The sequence below is a fragment of the Melozone crissalis genome, unplaced genomic scaffold (assembly GCF_028551555.1).
Source record: "Melozone crissalis strain CALT ecotype California unplaced genomic scaffold, PUWL_Pcris_2 ptg000011l_1, whole genome shotgun sequence".
NCBI classification, from domain to species: domain Eukaryota; kingdom Metazoa; phylum Chordata; class Aves; order Passeriformes; family Passerellidae; genus Melozone; species Melozone crissalis.
Window position 1 is genome coordinate 4,498,826 of NW_026535789.1, and position 19,625 is coordinate 4,518,450.

Genomic DNA, 19,625 nt, shown 5'->3' on the forward strand with positions numbered 1-19,625 from the left:
ATGGTCAAGGGCTGGGTGTGGGCTGCGGGTTTGGGTGAAGGGTCTGGGGAACGGGGACAGGGGGGGACATGGGGATGTGGACACAACCATCATCATCACCTCAATTAGCAGCAGGACCACCAACACCTATACCAGAAGATTTCTCGCAAAAATAAACGGCGGAATCCTCATCCCTGAGGTTGTTCATGGTCAGCGTCACCGAGCTCTGCCCGTTGTCCCTGGAGATCCTGAACCGGCCCTTGAAGGATGGATTGCAGTAGGTGTTCCCACTGCTGGCGATCACCGCAAGCCCCTCCAGAGTCTGCCAGGGTTTCTGGCACATCCACATCATCCCAAAACTGCCGAAACTGAACCCAGACCCTCGGCAGAGGAGGCGCAGGGACCCCCCGGGGGGCTGGAGGTCCCCACCGCACTCCAGCATGGTCACGGCCGCCCGGAGCCCTGCGGGACAAAGGGGAGATGGGGATGGGAAACCTGATTGGTCCAGGGCCTCAGAGTGGGCTTAGCCATTTGGAAAAAAGGGACAGGACCCACCTGGGAGGAGGAGGGTGAGGAACGGCAAGGGTCAAATTTGGGGCCAATAGTTAGGATGTTGGGGTCAAGGGTTGAGCTTTGGCCTCATCCCCATCTCCCCTTTGTCCCACAGTGCTCCAGGCAGCCGTGACCCTGCTGGAGTGCGGGGGGGACCTCCAGCCCCCCGGGGGATCCCTGCGCCTCCTCTGCCGAGGGTCTGGGTTCGATTTTGGGAAATTTGCAATGGGCTGGATCCGCCAGAGACCCGGGCAGGGGCTGGAATGCATCGCCAGCATCAACAGTGATGGTGGCAGCACCAGGTACGTGGATTCAGTCCAGGGCCGGTTCACGATCTCCAGGGAGAACGGGCAGAGCTCGGTGGCGCTGACCATGAACAACCTCAAGGACGAGGATTCCGGATCCTATTTCTGTGCCAAATCTTCTGGTGTTGGCACTGCTCTTACTGCTTTTGTTGGTGTTTGGGTTGGTGTTTGGGGTCCTGGCCTCGTCCCTGTCCCCAGCTGTCCCCAGACCCTTCCCCAAACCCCCCTGTCCCACCCCTGACCCTTTGTCCAAGCCCCGCCCCCTTTGCCCCAACGCTGCCCATTGGCCCCAAACCCTGCCCTGGGTCTGCCCCCAAACTCAACTCTCGGCCCCAAATCTCCCACTTGTGCCCCAAAATTGCCTCAAAGGGCCGACATTTGGGCACAGCGGGTGAGGTTTGGGTCAGCGGCTGTGGCTGGGAGCCCAGAGTAGCGATTGGGGGCAGATTCGGGCGAGTTTTGGGGCCAAAGCTGGTGGGTTTGGGGCAGAACTAGTTTGGGGGTTTGGAGTCTTTAGTCTCCATTGGTGGAAATGGGGGAGATCTGGGCAAAGGGGTCAAGAATGAGGTCAAGGGCTGAGATTTGGGTAAAGGTTCTGAGATTTGGGGATAAGAGGGGCTCAGGCACGGGCGCTGCCACCACCGGCATGGTCAATGTAAGCAGCAGCAGCCCAAGCAGCACCAGCAGCTTTGGCACAGAAATAGGATCCGGAATCCTCGTCCTTGAGGTTGTTCATGGTCAGCGTCACCGAGCTCTGCCCGTTGTCCCTGGAGATCCTGAACTGGCCCTTGACCGAATCTGCATAGTAGGCGCTGCCACTGCTGTAGACCCCTGCGAGCCACTCCAGCCTCTTCCCGGGTCTCTGGCGGATCCAGTGCATGGAGACACTGCCAAAACTGAAGCCAGACCCTCGGCAGAGGAGGCGCAGGGACCCCCGGGGGGCTGGAGGTCCCCCCCACACTCCAGCAGGGTCACGACCGCCCGGAGCCCTGCAGGACAAAGGGGAGTTTGGGATGAGGCCAAAGCTCAACCCTTGACCCAAACCCTGAACCTTGGCCCCAAATTTGGACCCTGGGAGTTCATCATCCTCCTGTCAGGGCGGTCCCGCCCCTTTTTACAGCAAGCCACACCTACTTTGACCCCACAGCCAATCAGGTTTCTCATCCTCATCTCTCCCCTTTGTCCCGCAGGGCTCCGGGTGGCCGTGACCCTGCTGGAGTGCGGGGGGGACCTCCAGCCCCCTGGGGGGTCCCTGACGTTGCTGTGCCGCACATCTGGGTTTGATTTTGGCAGTTTTGGGATGGGCTGGATGCGCCAGAGACCCGGGCAGACACTGGAATACATCGCCAGTATCAGCAACAGTGGTGGCAGCACTGACTACGCGCCATCGGTCAAGGGCCGGTTCACGATCTCCAGGGACAACAGGCAGAGCTCGGTGGCGCTGACCATGAACAATCTCAAGGTCGAGGACTCCGGATCCTATTTCTGTGCCAAATGTGCTACTAGTGGTTATGGTGGTGGTGTTGCTGCTTTTAGTGACAATTCCAGCAGTGGCCCCAGCCCTATGACGGTCACTAGATGTCTCCACTCCCGGTCATCCTTCCTCCAGAGCCCAGCTTTTCTCCCAAGTGTTAAAGAGTTTCCCCCAAACTCCGCCCCTGCTGCCTACACTCTACACTTTCACTCAATTTTGCCAATTTCACCCAAATTTCCCCTAGCTCCCTGGGCCCTGATTGGAGGAGGCCTGAACTGGAGCCCAGGGGTGAAGATTTGTGGCCAGTGGTTGAGTTTTGGGGCAGGAGCAGGGGAGGGTTTGGGGTCTGTGGCCACTGATGTTGAAAATGGAGTTAAAAGGTCAAGGAGTGCGTCAAGAAGAGAGGTTTGGGATGAAAATCAGAGCTTTAGGGACAAAATGAAGGGAGTGGGGCAAAAAGCATGGCCTGGAGGCAATCACCAATATTGTCACCATTGTTACCAGCAGCCCAGCAACCACTAGAATAAGGTATGGCACAGAAATAGGATCTGGAATCCTCGTCCTTGAGGTTGTTCATGGTCAACGTCACCGAGCTCTGCCCGTTGTCCCTGGAGATCCTGAACTGGCCCTTGACTGAATCCGCATAGCCGGTGTTGCCACCAGTGTTGGTGATCCCTGCGACGAATTCCAGTCCCTGCCCGGGTCGTTGACGCATCCAGCCCATCCCAAATTGTCCAAAATCGAACCCGGCTCCTCTGCAGAGGAGTCGCAGGGACCCCCCGGGGGGCTGGAGGTCCCCCCCACTCTCCAGCAGGGTCACGGCCGCCCGGAGCCCTGTGGGACAAAGGGGAGAGTAGGATGGGAAACCTGATTGGTTCAGGGCCGCAAACTGGGAGGGTCAAGGTTGATAAAGTATAGAGACCCACCTGGGATAAGGATGATGAACTCCAAGGGTCCCAATTTGGGGCCAAGAGTCAGGATTTGGGTCAAGGGTTGAGCTTTGGCCCCATCCCCATCTCCCCTTTGTCCCGCAGAGCTCCGGGCGGCCATGACCCCGCTGGAGTGCGGGGGGGACCTCCAGCCCCCCAGGGGGTCCCTGCGCCTCCTCTGCCGAGGGTCCGGGTTCAGTTTTCGGGAGCTACGACATGTTCTGGGTCCGCCAGAGACCCGGGCAGGGGCTGGAATTCGTCGCGTGGATCTACAGCAGTGGTGCTTACACCAACTGCGCGCCGTCGGTGCAGGGTCGGATCACGATCTCCAGGGACAACGGGCAGAGCTCGGTGACGCTGACCATTAACAACCTCAAGGACGAGGATTCCGGATCCTATTTCTGTGCCAAACGTTACACCAGTGGTTGCGGTAATGCTGCTATGCTTATGGTGTTTATGGTTGTTTTGGTCCCAAGCCCTCTCCTCTCTCTTCCCAAATAGCTCAGAATTCTCTGATCCTTCCCCAAAATCCTGGCTCTTTTTCTAACATCTCAGATATTTTCCCTCAAACTCCACCATCACTTCCCCAATTCCCAATTTCCTCTAATTTTCCCCATTCCTCCCCAGTCTGGCCCTTCCCCTCCGTCCCAGTGCAGAATGGGGATCACTCCGGGGCCCTTTGCACACAACGCTTTTTGTGCAGCCGGCGCTCTGCCGCAGCGCCCCGAGGCTGAGTTTCCCTTTGCCAAACACAGATGTTCACAGTGACCAAAACCAGGAACTTTCTGTTTTCTTTCCTGCCCCGGCCGGGCCCTGGCAGCTGCCGGGGAGGAAGTGGGGGGAGGCTGCGGAGCCCCAAAATTGCGGCGTCTTCTCCTCCCTCCCTCCCTCGCTCCCACCTGGGGCTTCACTTCTCCCTCAGTGGCCTCAGTGTCTGGGGCTGCTCATTGGGGCTGGGCTGGAATCCTCTCTGGGAGCTATGGAGAAAAAACCATTTTTTTAGCCAAAAACACATGAAAAAATTGGGGAAATTGAATTTTTCCACAAATTTTCACATTGATCCCCAGCCAAGGGCTCCATGCTGAGAGAAGCAGAAGGGTGCAAGGGTGTAGTCACCTGGAATGTTCCATTGGTCAAGGGCAGGGTCAGCACGGTCAGGGACAGTCCAGGAGCCAAAATGGCCCTGAATGGGCCCCGAGCTGAGGTGTGGGGCCAGGAGCTGAGAATGTGGGGCAGGGCCAGGGCAGGGTTGGGGCACGGGGACAGTAATGGGGTCAGGGGCTGGGGATTGGGGGAAGGGTCTGGGGAACGGGGACAGGGGGGACACAGCGATAAGGGTGGGGTCAAAACCATCAGCAGCACCATTACCCCAACCAGCAGCAGCAGCTTTGGCATAGAAATAGGATCCGGAATCCTCGTCCTTGAGGTTTTTCATGGTCAGCAGCACCGAGCTCTGCCCGTTCTCCCTGGAGATCCTGAACCGGCCCTTGACCCATGGCGCGTAGCCGGTGGCTCCCCCAGTGTTGATCCCCGTGAGCCATTCCAGCCACTGCCCGGGACTCTGACGGATTCATGACATGTCAAAATTCCCGAAACTGAACCCGGACCATCGGCAGAGGAGGCGCAGGGACCCCCCGGGAGGGTTGGAGGTCCCCCCCGCACTCCAGCAGGGTCACGGCCGCCCGGAGCCCTGCGGGACAAAGGGGAGATGGGGATGAAGGAAAAAATCCACCCAAATCCTAATTCCTGCATCCAGATCCTGATGTTGGCCACACACTGTGTCACTTTGTTCTCCTCCCCATCCTGCTGGCCCTCCCAGGTGGGTTGACGTCCCTTTTGGCAGCTGGTCACCTCCAGCCCAGCCCACACCCGCATCCGGGGCCTGATCTCCATCTCCCCTGGAGATGAGACCCGGGCAGGGGCTGGAGTGGCTCGCAGGATCAACACTGGTGGCAGCACCGGCTACGCGCCATCGGTCAAGGGCCGGGTCACGATCTCCAGGGACAACGGGCAGAGCTCGGTGATCCTGACCATGAACAACGTCAAGGACGAGGATTCTGCCACCTATTTCTGTGCCAAATCTGGTTATGCTGGTGCTTGGGGTCCTGGTGCTTATGGTGAAGACCCCAGTGGTGGATCCACGCACCCATCTCAGCGTCCCCAGCTGTCCCCAAACCCCCAACATTTCCCCCAATCCTCAGTCCTGGGCCCATCCCCGCTTGGGGGTCTCTGTCCAAATCCCCACCGGGATGGGGCTGTGGGGATCCCTCTGGAGCCGTTTGGTTTCCCACCATCGCTCTCCTCACTGAGCCGTGGCCATGGGGAGGTGCCGGCGACTCACGGCCCCGGCAGCACACACAGAACTCAATGGCGCCGCTCACCGCGAGAGGTTTGTGGCCAATCACACAAAGCAAAGGCAGATTGACACGGTGGGGCTGGATCTGGGACGTCCTCGTCAGTTTTGGGGAATTTGGTTTGGACGTGGAGCCCAGAGCTGAGGTTTGGGGCCAAGAGCTGAGATTGGGGCAGAGCCAGTTCAGAGCTGGGACACGGCGACAGGAATGGGGTCAGGGGCTGGGGACTGGGGGAAGGGTCTGGGGTATTGGGACAGGGGGGAAACAGCCATGGGGATGAGGTCAAAACGACAGGCGCCATTAGCAGCAGCATTGTTATAATAACCCCTGGCACAGAAATAGGATCCGGAATCCACGACCTTGAGGTTGTTCACGGTCAGTGTCACCGAGCTCTGCCCGTTGTCCCTGGAGATCCTGAACCAGCTCTTGACCGACGATGCATAGAAGGTCCTGCCACCACTGCTGATACCCGCGAGCCACTCCAGCCCCTGCCCGGGTCTCTGACGGACCCAGCTCATGGACTGACCCTCAAAATTGAACCCAGATGCGCGGCACAGCAACGTCAGGGACCCCCCTGGGGGCTGGAGGTCCCCCTGCACTCCAGCAGGGTCACGGCCACCCGGAGCCCTGCGGGACACAGCGGAGATGATTAAAAATGAGAAATGTGATTGCTCCAGAAGGGGAAAAGGTGTGTGTGCTCCAGGAAAAAGGGGCGGAGCCCACCTGGGAGAGCCAGCAGGATCAGCAGGACCTGGAGCCAGGGGGAGCTCAGGGCCAAGCCCGGGATGTGCCGGGGTTGGGGTCCCGGAGGGGTTTGGGGGTTTTTGACGTGGTATTGCATTTGAAATCAATGTGGAACACTCAGGAAAAGGTGTCCAATTAATTAATGAGAATATTGAGTTAACTTGCAGATTTTGAGGAATGTCAGGATACCTGAAAAAATCTGGTGGAGATTTGGGACCAAACCAGTGAAGTTATGAGTGAAATTGGTGAAGATTTGGGGATGGGGGAGCAGCCGTGACCCTGCTGGAGTGCGGGGGGGACCTCCAGCCCCCCGGGGGGTCCCTGTGCCTCCTCTGCCGGGGATCCGGGTTCAGTTTCGGCAGTTTTTCCATGCAATGGGTCCGACAGCGACCCGGGCAGGGGCTCGAATCGGTCGCGGGGATCAGGAACGATGGTGCTGACACTGGCTATGCGCCATCGGTCAGGGGCCGGATGAGGATCTCCAGGGACAACGGGCAGAGCTCGGTGACGCTGACCATGAACAACCTCAAGGACGAGGATTCTGGATCCTATTTCTGTGCCAAATGTGCTGCTGCTGGCAATTGGGGCGATGCTGCTGCTTATGCTGAAGACACGAGTTGTGGATGCACCCCCGTCCCCATGTCCCCCCCATTTCAGGTCCCCAGACCCTTCCCTCAAACCTTACCCATTGACTCAGATCTTGACCCTTTGTCCCCAATCTCCCCCATTTGCCCAATGGTCAGCACTGACCCCAAACCCTCCCCTGCTCCTGCCCCACAACTCATCCATTGGCCCCAAACCTTCACCCCTGGCTCCAGTTCAGGCCTCCTCCAATCAGGGCCCCGGGAGCTGGGGGAGATTTGGGTGAAATGGGCAAAACTGGGGAGACAATCGAGACTAGGGGAAGGATGGGGCAAAGTTTGGGGGAAAATGGTGAAGATTTGACACAAAGGACTGGGATGCCGGGGAAGGATCTCTGGGCATTGGAGACATTTTTTGACCAACATGGGGGTGGTCCGCTAACAGAATTGTCGCCAATAAGAGCAGGACCAGAAAAACCATAATCATTATTGCTACGTTTGGCACAGAAATAGGATCCGGAATCCTCGTCCTTGAGGTTGTTCATGGTCAGCGTCACCGAGCTCTGCCCGTTCTCCCTGGAGATCCTGAACCGACCATTGAGTGATGGCGCGTGGTGGGTGGTGCCAACACCATTGATACTTGCGAGGTATTCCAGTGTCTTCCCAGATTTCTGGCGAATCCAGAACATTCCATAATTCCCAAAATCGAACCCGGACCCTCGGCAGAGGAGGTGCAGGGACCCCCCGGGGGGCTGGAGGTGCCCCCCGCACTCCAGCAGGGTCACGGCCACCCGGAGCCCTGCGGGACAAAGGGGAGATGGGGATGAGGAACCTGATTGGTCGAGGGCCTCAAACCAGGCGTGGCCATATAGAAAATGGTGTGGGACCCACCTCGGAGGGCCAGCAGGGGCAGAAGCACACACCTGCTCCTCCCAACCGGTTCAGGAGGGATTCCTCGGAAATGAGTAGTAAGAACCTGTTTATTTTACAGGCACAGCACCCCCCAGCACAGAAAATAAACAACACCAGATGACGCCACTCCTTCATTGCTCTGAAAAAGATGACAAGTTCAGAAAGTCTCTCTCAGGGGTGGTCGCTCTGTTATCAGTCCCTCCGGTGCTGGGGCAGCTGCTGCAGCCACAAGGTGCAAACTCTCGGTGTTTCCCAGGTCCCAGTCCAGAGCAGGTCCAAAAAAGGGAAAGGAGAAAGAATCCAGGGAAAATTCTGTTTGCCAAGTTGAACTAACTAAAGAGCAGGAGCAAAAAGCAAGAGCAAAATGTTCCCTGCGTACTGCCCCGTCTCTGTGTGCCACCAACTGCTGGGGGAGTGAGCAGGCTGATAATGAAAAAAACAAAACAAAAAAAACCAAACCAAACCAGAACAAAACAAAAAACAGAACATTCTCTCTTAAAGGCAGTCTTAAGGGCGCGGATCATAACATCCAGCATAAAAAGAAAAATTACAGGGGATGCAAGCATCCTAATGACACCCGGGGGCAACACAGAGTCAAGAACAGGATCAAAGGCCAAGCTTTGGGGCAAAACTCGAGAGTTTGGGGACACAATGATGAGTGCGGATCAAATACTAGAGCTGCAGGCCATGGCCAGTACCGTCACTATAAGCACCACTAGGCCAACAACTGGTACAAGAAGATTTGATGCAGAAATAGGATCCGGAATCCTTCTCCTTGAGGCTGTTCATGGTCAGCGTCACCGAGCTCTGCCCGTTGTCCCTGGAGATCGTGACCGAGCCCCTGAACGATGGCGCGTAGTAAATGTTGGAACCATTGCTCCTGATAGCCGCGACCCATTCCAGCCCCTGCCTGGGTCTCTGGCGGACCCATTGCAAGGCAAAACTGCCAAAACTGAACCCGGACCCTCGGCAGAGGAGGGGCAGGGACCCCTCGGGGGGCTGGAGGTCCCCCCCGCACTCCAGCAGGGTCACGGCCGCCCGGAGCCCTGAGGGACAATGGGGAGATGGGGATGGGAAACCTGATTGGTCCAGAAGGGGAAAAGGGGCGTGACTTCTGAGGAAAAAGGGGCGGGACCACCTGGGAGGGGCAGCAGGGGCAGCAGGGCCAGGAGCTGGAGGGAGCTAAGGGCCAAGCCCGGGATGTGCCGGGGTTGGGGTCTTACGGATTTTGGGGGTCATGAGCTTTTAATTGTGCAATCAGTGGAGAAGGATCAGAAGGAGGTTTCCAATTAATTAAGGAATGGGTTGGGGTTAATTGCACGGTTTGATGCAAGTTATGATGCAGAAAATCTCTGGTAGAGATTGGGGACCAAACAACCAGAGTTTGACACAAAACAGCGAAGGTTTTGGGATGGGCTCCGGGCAGCCGTGACCCTGCTGGAGTGCGGGGGGGACCTCCAGCCCCCAGGGGGGTCCCTGCGCCTCCTCTGCCGAGGGGCCGGGTTCAGTTTTGGGAGTTTTGGGATGGGCTGGTATCGACAGAGACCCGGGCAGGGGCTGGAAGCAGTCGCAAGTATCAGCAGCAGTGGCAGCGCCTACTACGCAGATTCGGTCAAGGCTCGGTTCAGGATCTCCAGGGACAACGGGCAGAGCTCGGTGACGCTGACCATGAACAACCTCAAGGACGAGGATTCCGGATCCTATTTCTGTGCCAAACGTGCTTATGCTGATAATTGGAGTCCTTGTGCTTCTGCTCAAGACGCCCATGTTGGATGCCTCCCCACCTCAGTGTCCCCTCCTGTCCCCAATCCCCAGACCCTTCCCCCTAATCTCAGCCCTTGACCCCATTCTTGAGCCTTTGTCCCAGATCTCCATTTCCACCACCACCAACCAGGAAGCAAAAACCCCCAAACTGGTTGTGCCCCAAACCCAACTAAGCTGGCAACAAAACTCGCCCGATTCTTCCCGAAATCCCCACTTTGGGCTCCCTGCAGCAGCAGCCGCTGACACAAATCCTCAACCTTTGTCCCCAAATCGGGACCCTGGGCCAAAAACCCCGACCTGCAGAGCAAAGTTTTGGGGCTGAAAGAGGAGATTTGGGGTCAGGAGTTGTGGTTTGGGGTCAGCAGGTGAGAATTGGGGCGGAGGCAGAGCAAGCTTGGGATCAATGGTCAAGGGCTGGGTGTGGGCTGGGGGTTTGGGGGAAGGGTCTGGGCAACGGGGACAGGGGGAGAATAAGGGGATGGGGGTGGGAAAACCTTGGGCATTGTCACTATGACCAGCACTTTCAGGGTAATTATTAGCAGCACACTTGGCACAGAAATAAACGGCGGAATCCTCATCCTGGAGGTTGTTCATGGTCAGCGTCACCGAGCTCTGCCCATTGTCCCTGGAGTTCCTGAACTGGCTCTTGACCGACGGCGCGTAGGAGGTGTAAGCACCATTGTCACAGATCCCCACCAGACATTCCAGCCCCTGCCTGGGTCTCTGGCGGACCCAGAACATGTCGAAATTTCCAAAACTGAACCCGGACCCTCGGCAGAGGAGGCGCAGGGACCCCCCGGGGGGCTGGAGATCCCCCCCACACTCCAGCAGGGTCACGGCCGCCCGGAGCCCTGTGGGACAAAGGGAAGATGATGGAAATCAAAAGTCTGATTGGTCAAGGGCCCCCAAGTGGGTGTGGCCAGCTGGACAAAGAGGTAGAATCCTCCTGGGTGGTAGGTGATGAACTCCAAGGGTCCCAATTTTGGGCCAAGTGTCAGGATTTGGGTCAAGGGTTGAACTTTGGCCTCATCCCCATCTCCCCTTTGTCCCGCAGGGCTCCGGGCGGCCGTGACCCTGCTGGAGTGCGGGGGGGACCTCCAGCCCCCTGGGGGTTCCCTGCGCCTCCTCTGCCGAGGATCTGGGTTCGATTTCGGACAGTCTGGAATGATGTGGATCCTCCAGAGACAGGGGCAGGGTCTGGAATGGGTCGCAGGGATCAGCAGTGGTTCCGACACCACGTGTGCTCCATCAGTGCAGGGCCGGTTCACGATCTCCAGGGACAACGGGCAGAGCTCAGTGACGCTGACCATGAACAACCTCAAGAACGAGGATTCCGGATCCTATTTCTGTGCAAAATCTCCTTATGCTGGTTCTAATTACGAAGCCTATGGTATTCATGTTGTTTTCAGCCCTGCCTTTCTTGATGGGTTCCCAAATGTCCCCAGTCCTCAGACGATTCCCCCAAACCTCAGCCCTTGACCCTTTGTCCCAGATCTCCCCCATTTGCCCCAATGGTCAGCACTGACCCTAAACCCTCCCCTGCTCCTGCCCCAAAAGTCAACCATTGGCCCCAAACCTTTACCCCTGGCCTCCAGTTCAGGCCTCCTCCAATCAGGACCCGGGGAGCTGGGGGAGATTTGGATGAAATGGGCAAAACTGGGGGAAAGTCGTGAGTTGGGCTGCAGGGGCAGAGTTTGTGGGAAAAGGTCTGAGATTTCAGGAGAAGTGCTGGGATTTTGGGAAAGGATGTGGTAGACAGGGAAAGGCGCTGCGGAAGATCTCGCGATGTCACGGAAAGCCAGGACCCTCTGATCCCCTTAGATAAGACCATCTGCTTCCCATAGATAAGAAACTAACATAGGAAGGTAGCCTCCCTTAACCAAATTCCAGTAACTTTCCATCCCCTACCCAGTAACAGTCCACCTCTTACTAACCATAGATGGTAAAGACAGACCCATGCTGACGTAGAGACCCCTTAGACTATAAAAACCCAAGAGATGAGATAATAAACGCCTTTTGATTGTCCATCACATTGATGTCTGCGTGTGTCATTGGCCCGAGTGGCCCTGGTGAGTGGGCCGCCGTGCTGTTCGTCTGAAGCTGGTCGCCTGCCTTGCTCCAGAAGGCAACAAACTGGTGCCGAACCCGGGACTGCTGCAGCGCCCGAGGTTCGGGAATTCTCCTGGCCAGAGATCAGCGGCTGCTCGCAGCATGTCTGACCACAGCGGGAGAGACACCTCCGGACCAGCGTGGACCATGGAAGCCATTGCGAAGGTCGTAATAGAGATGCATGCACAATGGGGTATAGAATGTAAACTTAGGGATTTATCTCTCGCATTGCCGAGACTGATTAAGCTTGGGGCTATTGAAAGCCCCGTGGACGTCCTACATTCAGACGTGTGGGATAATTGTACAAAAGCCCTGGCGGAGGACACCATGTCCTCAGGCTCAGGGAAAGCCCTAAAATCGTGGGGCAGGGTTGTCCAGGCTCTGCAAAAGGCTCGACAAGAGCAAGAAACCTGGATAGCCGCGCGAACTTGTTTATTAGCCGTGCCGCAGTTGGGGGTGGGCGCGGCGACACAAACCGCGGAGGGGCCTGACCCGGGCGGGTGCACGGAGGCGTGAATGCTAAACCCCCCTCAGCGAGCGGATTCACCATGGGAGGGGGGGAACACCTGCGGACGTTCTGGCAGGGGCTCGCGGAGGAGGCGCGGAACGCGGCCGAATCGGTGGACCCCGTAGGGACCGATAAAAGCGCCCCCCCACCATATGCGTTTGAAAATGGCGCCGAACCGCGTGGTCCGGGCGCAAAGGAGGAGGCGGGGGGCAGAAGCGCGGTCAGCCCGCTTAACAACGCATGCACGGGCGAGCGGGGAGACGGGGCGGCCCCCGCGGAGGCGCGTAAGATCAACCAGAGCCCTCAGTTCAAATTAGGTCCTTATAGGGCAAGGACCTCCCCCAGCAGGAGGCGGGGAGACCCCAGGGAGAGGGAACGGCCCGACCCCCGCAGGAGGGGGCGGGGTCGGAGTCCGGGGAAAAGGCAGAGCAGCCCGGAAGCGTCTCCTTATTCAACTTCCGGCTCGGACTCGGGCTCGAGCTCCGAGCCCGAGATAGGATCGAAGGATTCCGATCTGGATTACGGCTTTAACAGAGAGAGAGAAGCGGCATGTAAGGTCACTAGCCACAGTGCTCCTGCTTGGGTGAAGGGGTTACCAGAGAAAAACCAAACCCCGCTCACAAACTGGTGGAAAATAAAAATGGCTTGCGCGGAATGGGCTCTGTCTGCCACTTTAGTGTTCCCGGTCCGCGTGGGGGGGGCAGGCGGAAACCAAAGGACTTATTCACCAGTCAATCCGAAAGATGTGCAGGCAATTGTTAAAGCGATTGCGGATAAGGGAATTAATTCTGCCATGGTTTGCACACTTATTGACGGCCTTTTTGGTGGGGACGACATGCTTCCCTTCGATATTAAGCAGACGTGTAGAATGATATTCGATGGTTCAGGGATGATCGTTTTCAAACAAGAATGGGAGGATAATTGCATGAAACAGCTAGCCTTGGTAACAGGGGCAGACCATCCACTGCACGGCTCCCGCATACAGAGGCTTATGGGCACAGACCCCACTATGATCACCCCCCAGCAACAGGCTGAGGGCCTGCGAGCCCATGAGGTCATGACAACGACCCAAGCTGCCCGAGAAGCCATCCGTGACGCTTCTAAAGTGGTAGCCAAACCCTCTCCATGGTCTTCCATAAAACAGGGTGAGAGTGAGAGCTTCACTCAATTCGTGGACAAGCTCCAGGCCGCATTAGATTCCTCTGCGTTACCCTCAGAGGCGAAGGGTCCCGTGCTGGCAGAGTGCTTACGCCAGCAATGCAACTCAGCCACTAAGGACATTTTAAGATCACTGCCACAGGGGTCTAATATAGCTGCCATGATCAGACACGTTGCAAAGGAGGAACACCTAGCTCCCATCAAAGCAGCAGTTCAAACTGCAATAACCAGCGTGATGGCGTGCCTTAAGTGTGGCCAGGCAGGCCACTTGGCAGTAAACAGCCCCCAGCCAAGGTGCCTATCAGCAGCTGCTCCACCACGCCAAGCGGGAGGCAGGGGACCGTGCTGGGGGTGTGGAAGGAAAGGGCACTTAGCTAAGGAATGAAGATCCAGACCTCAGGGAAACAGGAGAGGGAGGGGGTGGCCGGGCCGTGTTCAGCCCCCTCCCACCTGGAATATGCAGCGGCCCAGCTACAGCAACCCCCAGTGGGGCAGGGGACCCTCATACCCTATGCCCCCACAGGGAGCAGTCAACTTGGCGCCCCCCCAGCAATACAATGGCAGAGTTGTGCAGCACCCTCAATACCTTCGCACCCCCCACCGCCACAACCCGCGCCGGAGTCACAGGACCAGCAGGGGACGCCCCAGAGCGGGATCCCTGGGTGGCCTTGGTCATGAAAATAGGGAAGGAACCCTCGATGGTGTGGGGGACATGCCGCCTTTACGGCAGCCAAGATCCTCACGTCATAGGGCTTCAGTTTTGGGCAGACATGGGATCAGACTGCACGATTATTCCCCAAACGCATTGGCCCGGACATTGGCAATTCAAAGAAGTCCCCCCAGTGAACGGAGTGGGGGGGCAGTCCCGGGCATGGAAAAGCACCCAGCTGGTGGCTATAACACTTCACACGAAAAAGGGACCAGAACAGACAGTAGCAATCTACCCCTATTGTCGGAGAATGACTTAAAGAAAAGGCCATGAGACATACAATTGAGAGAAAAGTAAGAGGGAAAAGTAAAAGCAGTTTCTAACAGTTCTCAGCCTTCTGATTTGTATAAACAATTAGACTCTCTCAGGCATCATTCTATAAACAATGGAGTTCTCGGGCTATCTTCTCATAACAAGCAGAACACCGTCTCTGGGAAGGCCTGCCATCCTGAGAACAGATGTAGAAGTTTTGGGAACACTGGTTTCTGTTTTGGTTTCTGGTTTCTGTTTTGGTTTCTGTTTTTAATAAACAATTGTAGGTATTCTAAAACAAGAGGAGTGGTTAGAAGTTTCTCTGTTAGCCTATCATGAAATTGGATTACAGAATATTCATGGCGTTCGTTAGCACTGTTATTTAAGGTGATGGATTGATCAATAAAGTTGGAGATGCATTACCAGGATGGTCGATTCTCCCTTCACTTCAATACCCTATATTTTGCAGAATTCTCCACCCCTCTTAGGAAGGGATGTTCTCTCCTTGCTAGGATTTCGGATCACAAATTTATCCTGAGGGCCACTGCCGTACACCCTCCGCTGCCAATCAAATTGACTTGGAAATCATCAGACCCTGTATGGGTTGAGCAGTGGCCCCTGACAGAGCCTCAAATGGCAGCCTTGCTGGAACTGGTTGATCGAGAACTGCAAAAGGGTCACATAGAACCCTCCACCAGCCCTTGGAACACCCCGGTATTCGTGGTCCCCAAAAGCTCCGGACAAGGCTATCGTCTCGTCCACGACCTGAGAGAAGTGAACAAGACGATCAGACCCATGGGTCCAGTCCAGACACTGCTTCCCGCGAATTCAGCCATCCCCACAGGACAGCCATGTGCAGTACTGGACATCAAGGACTGCTTTTTTTCAATACCCCTGCACCCTGAGGACAGAGAACGATTCGCCTTTTCCGTGGCATTTCGGAACGGCGAGCAGCCCAACCTTCGCTTCCAATGGAGAGTACTTCCACAAGGCCTGGTCGACAGCCCGACCATATGCCAAATCACCGTGGACAAAGCACTGACGCCAGTCCGACACTCCTACCCCACCGCAACCATCATCCAGTACATGGACGACATCCTGGTCGCAGCACCATCGACAAGCCAAGTGGATCACCTGGTGACCACAGTCACGGAAACCCTTCAAGCCAACGGCTTCGAGATCGCGAGCGCAAAGATCAAGAGAGGACCCTGCGTGACCTTCCTGGGAGTAGGCATCACGAGCACCCATGTGACACCCCCTGAGATGAAGATCAACCGAGACATCAAGACGCTCCACGATGTGCAACGCCTGGTGGGATCGCTGCAGTGGCTTCGCAACATCGTCTTGATTCCTCCCGAGGTCATGGACCCTCTGTACGACCTCCTGAAAGGAAAGAACCCCTGGGATCCCAAGGAGCTGACACCGCAAGCAACGAGCTCCCTCGACTTCATCGAAAACCAAATGGCCACTGGCACGCTTGCCAGGTGGAACCCAGCCATGCCACTGGACCTATACGTCCACTTTACACCGAAGGGGGGAGTGGGAGCACTGGCCCAAGGACTTGCTGAAAAGGCCCGACCGATCCAATGGGTGGTCCTCGGAAGACCCGCTCGTGCATTTTCCCCAGGAATCGAGTGCATCGCCAACCTCATCATGAAAGGCAGGAGACTCACCTTGAAACACCTAGGGACAGAGCCGACAAGCATCCACCTTCCGTTTCGCAAGCAGCCGACCACAGAGTCAGTCACAATATCAGAGTACCTGGCCCTTGCTCTCTCTGGCTTCGGAGGAGAAATCTCCTACTCCTCCAAGCCACCCTGGACTAAGCTGCTGACCATAGTCGACATGGACATGCCACCGAAGGTCAAGGACAGGCCGCAGTCGGGACCAACGGTCTTCACAGACGCTTCCTCCACGACATCAACCACAGCAGCAGTGTGGCAGGCAGGAGAGCAATGGCACTGCGTCAAAGCGTGTGACCCCACGCTGTCAGTGCAACAGCTGGAGGCAGCAGCAGTGGTTTTGGCGTGCGGGCTCTTCCAAGACGAACACCTCAACATCGTAATGGACTCCATATTCGTGGCAAGGCTCAGCCTAGCCATGGCAGGACCAGGAGTGTCAACATCAGCAGCAGCCCTAATGCTGGAAGAAGCACTCTCCTCGCGACAGGGCACCATGTCAGTCATCCACATCAACAGTCATGACCCAGTCAAAGGTTACTTCCAGATCGGAAACCACAAAGCGGACACCGCAGCAAAAAGCATTGGGACCTTGCAAAGAGCCCGTCAACTGCACGAGTCGCTCCACATCGGAGTCAAAGCACTGACGAAGAGATGCGGAATCTCGACGGCAGACGCCAAACATGTGGTAGCCACCTGCCCTCATTGCCAGAAGCCACCCCTTTGGTCCTACGGAGTCAACCCGAGAGGTCTCAAGCCCTCAGAAATCTGGCAGTCGGACTTCACCTGGTGCGAAATATTGAGGCCCCGAGCATGGCTTGCAGTGACAGTAGACACTTATAGCGGAACGATCGTAGCTACACAGCACCCCAAAACCAACTCCAAAGCCACAATTGAGCACTGGCTGACAGCCATGGCTTGGCTAGTGTCGTGGTTTGACCGGAAATGGGACATCTGGGATATGTTGTTTTGCTGTGATTACCAATGGGTAATTGGAATTTAAGATGGGCACCTAGTTTGACCAGTGGGACATTTGGATCCGCCTCTTGAGACTACGAACCCAAGGGGTTAAAAGCAGGGCTCTTGGCCTTCGGAGCTCTCTTGGGATTTCCGGCGTGAAGAAGTCTCTCCCCTGGCCCAGTTGCTGGCTGGGCTGGGGGAGGGGAAAGCCACGTGGCCCATCTACGGTAGGCCCGGGTTCGGAGGAAGGGTGGCAAACCCTTGAGCGACCTGTTTATTCCCCCCCCAGAGAATGCAGCCCGTGCTCGAACTGTATATCTTGAAACTTGATATCATGTGCCGGCAGGCAGCACGGCTGGGAGGAGAAAGCGGGGGGGGGGCAGCGGGCAGTCCGGCCGCCTGGGAGAACTTTTAACCCTTTGGGGAATGAAGGCTTCGCAGAACATTGCCTTTCCTGGGAAAGGGACAGGAGTGGAAGATGAAGGAAGAAAATCAGGCCAGTAAGGAGGGTCTGGCAAAGGGAGAAGAGAGATGTTGAAGGAATGGAGGAAGATGGAGTGGCAGTTTTTGCTGGACTCTTTTTTGTTGTATTTCCATGGACTGTTTCCTGGTGATGCAGAGGCTGTATTGCAGGGGGAAGCGGAGGCTCGGCGTCAAGAGAGTTTGGTTTTGAGACCCCTCGGCCCCAGGGGGTATAGAAGACATGGTGGGGACAGAGGTCCCAGGATTGTGACTGTACTCTGCTTGGAACGAGACGAGGCATTCTTAAAAGGCCCTGAAGGCAGGCCCCTGCCCCATCCCATGCCAGGTGGTGAGAGCACCTCGGCATGGAAAGGAGATGTCACGAGATAGCAAGATACCGGGCGGATTGCTGATTGTGACAAGAAGTCCGTGGCACAAGGAAGGACTCCGTCTATCCCTTATGAGCTGAAGATTTGATTTTTTTCCAAAGGGTGGTGCCAGACCGAGTGTAGATAATTTTTGGGAAATGTAAATGTGTTTGAGAATTTGGTGGGAGGAGGATAAGGAAGTGTTTCTGTGTAGTTCTCATTCTCCTTGTTTTTTTTTCCCCTGTGCGTGTGTAGGTTAGTAATTGTGTGTGCAGTTTAGTAATTGTGTGTGTAGTTTAGTTAATAAACTTCTCTTTATGTTTAAGTTGGAGCCTGCTTTGCTTATTTCCTGGCCACATCTCACAGCAGATATCAGGTAAAAGGTATATTTATGGGGGCCCTGGCTTTGCCAGGCCTAAACCATAACAGCTAGGTATCCCCAAGCAGATCAAAATGGACAACGGCTCCAAAGTCAAATCCAAACAAGTACAGGAATTCGCCTCGAAATGGGGTATCACGCTAGTGCATGGCATCCCACATAACAGTACCGAACAGGCCATAGTAGAGAGAGCAAACCAGACCCTGAAAACCAAGATAGAAGTGTTGGCAAAAGCAGAGGGCTTTGCCAATGCCATTCCCCCAGGAGATCAGGCACGCATGCTGGCAACCGCCTTGCTGGCACTGAATCAATTCCCTAGGGGAGATGAAACAAACAGTCCCGTTCAAAAACACTGGGCCACTCGAACGTTAGAAGAGGGCCCGCAGGTGGAAATCAGAAATGAGCTAGGCGAGTGGGAACGGGGTTGGAGGCTGATGCTCACGGGGCGAGGGTACGCAGCAGTCAAAAAGGACAGCAAAATCAGGTGGTGTCCACTTAAGTCGATTAAACCGGACCTTCATAGCGAGCAGAATGAGACTGACGAGAATTGCGAGTATTTGTTTACAGGACCTGCTCGTGGGACGCCCTCGTGACGCGTACTTCCCGGTTCCGGACGAAAGCGACAGACCACCAAGCCGCCAAGCTGCACCCGAGAGACCCGCACGGGTGAGACCCAAGCACCAAGGGCGTTTCTGTGTGATTTTGCTGTTGGGGCTTGTTGCCAGGGGGCAAGCCGGGGGGCTTGTTTCCAGGGGGCAAGCCAGCCCAGACCACTACCCCCATCAGCCCTTCAGGTGGGTCATGCGACACCTTAGTAGTGGCAAAGCGCTCAGACAAATCACCACACCGAACACCCCATCCTTCGTGCTCCGCATCACCGACCTGTTTCCAGGACAGCCAAAGGTACACCCCTATTCCCCACACGTCACACACTCGTACCTATCTTACTGGTGCCCAGCTTCAAACCCTGGGAAAAGCTACTGCAATCACCCAGGGTGGGGATACTGTGGGCACTGGGGCTGCGAAACCATAGTCACAGATGCCAGGCCATCGGGGCCTGGGTGGGATCCACAAGAGCCAGACAAATTCTTACAGTTCACCTGGGCACCCATCGGTTGCAAAATACCCCTCTTCTTTCACGGGAACTTCCATTGAAACCAACATAAAGTCCCTAGATTTCGGGCATGCACTGAGTACAACATGACGGTCTTGCAGCCAGATCACCCTAGCTGGGCCACAGGCAGAACGTGGACAGTGGTCCTTCAAGGATCAAAAGAGAGGGCGAACGTGCAAATTATCAGGCTCCAACCGTCAGCACCCCGAGCAGTCGGACCCAACAAAGCGATTAAAAGCGTGCCAAAAGGGAGAAACATAACCCACCCCAAAACCTTACCCACAGGGGTCAGCAGAGTCCCGACCGGTCAAGCGGAAACCTTTCAGATGAGCC

At 56.2% G+C, this 19,625-nt stretch overlaps 2 gene segments (V, D, J or C); one reads left to right on the top strand and one right to left on the bottom strand.

The window, feature by feature from the left end:
* LOC128933598 (immunoglobulin heavy variable 3-23-like) lies at positions 1 to 2,569 on the top strand. The segment is given in 3 exon segments: positions 1 to 15; positions 655 to 996; positions 2,555 to 2,569. Coding segments are annotated over 3 exon segments (372 nt in total).
* Positions 2,570 to 2,737: 168 nt separating this feature from the next.
* On the bottom strand, positions 2,738 to 10,335 carry LOC128933599 (immunoglobulin heavy variable 3-23-like). The segment is given in 3 exon segments: positions 2,738 to 3,144; positions 6,317 to 6,344; positions 10,246 to 10,335. Coding segments are annotated over 3 exon segments (525 nt in total).
* Positions 10,336 to 19,625: the final 9,290 nt, after the last annotated feature.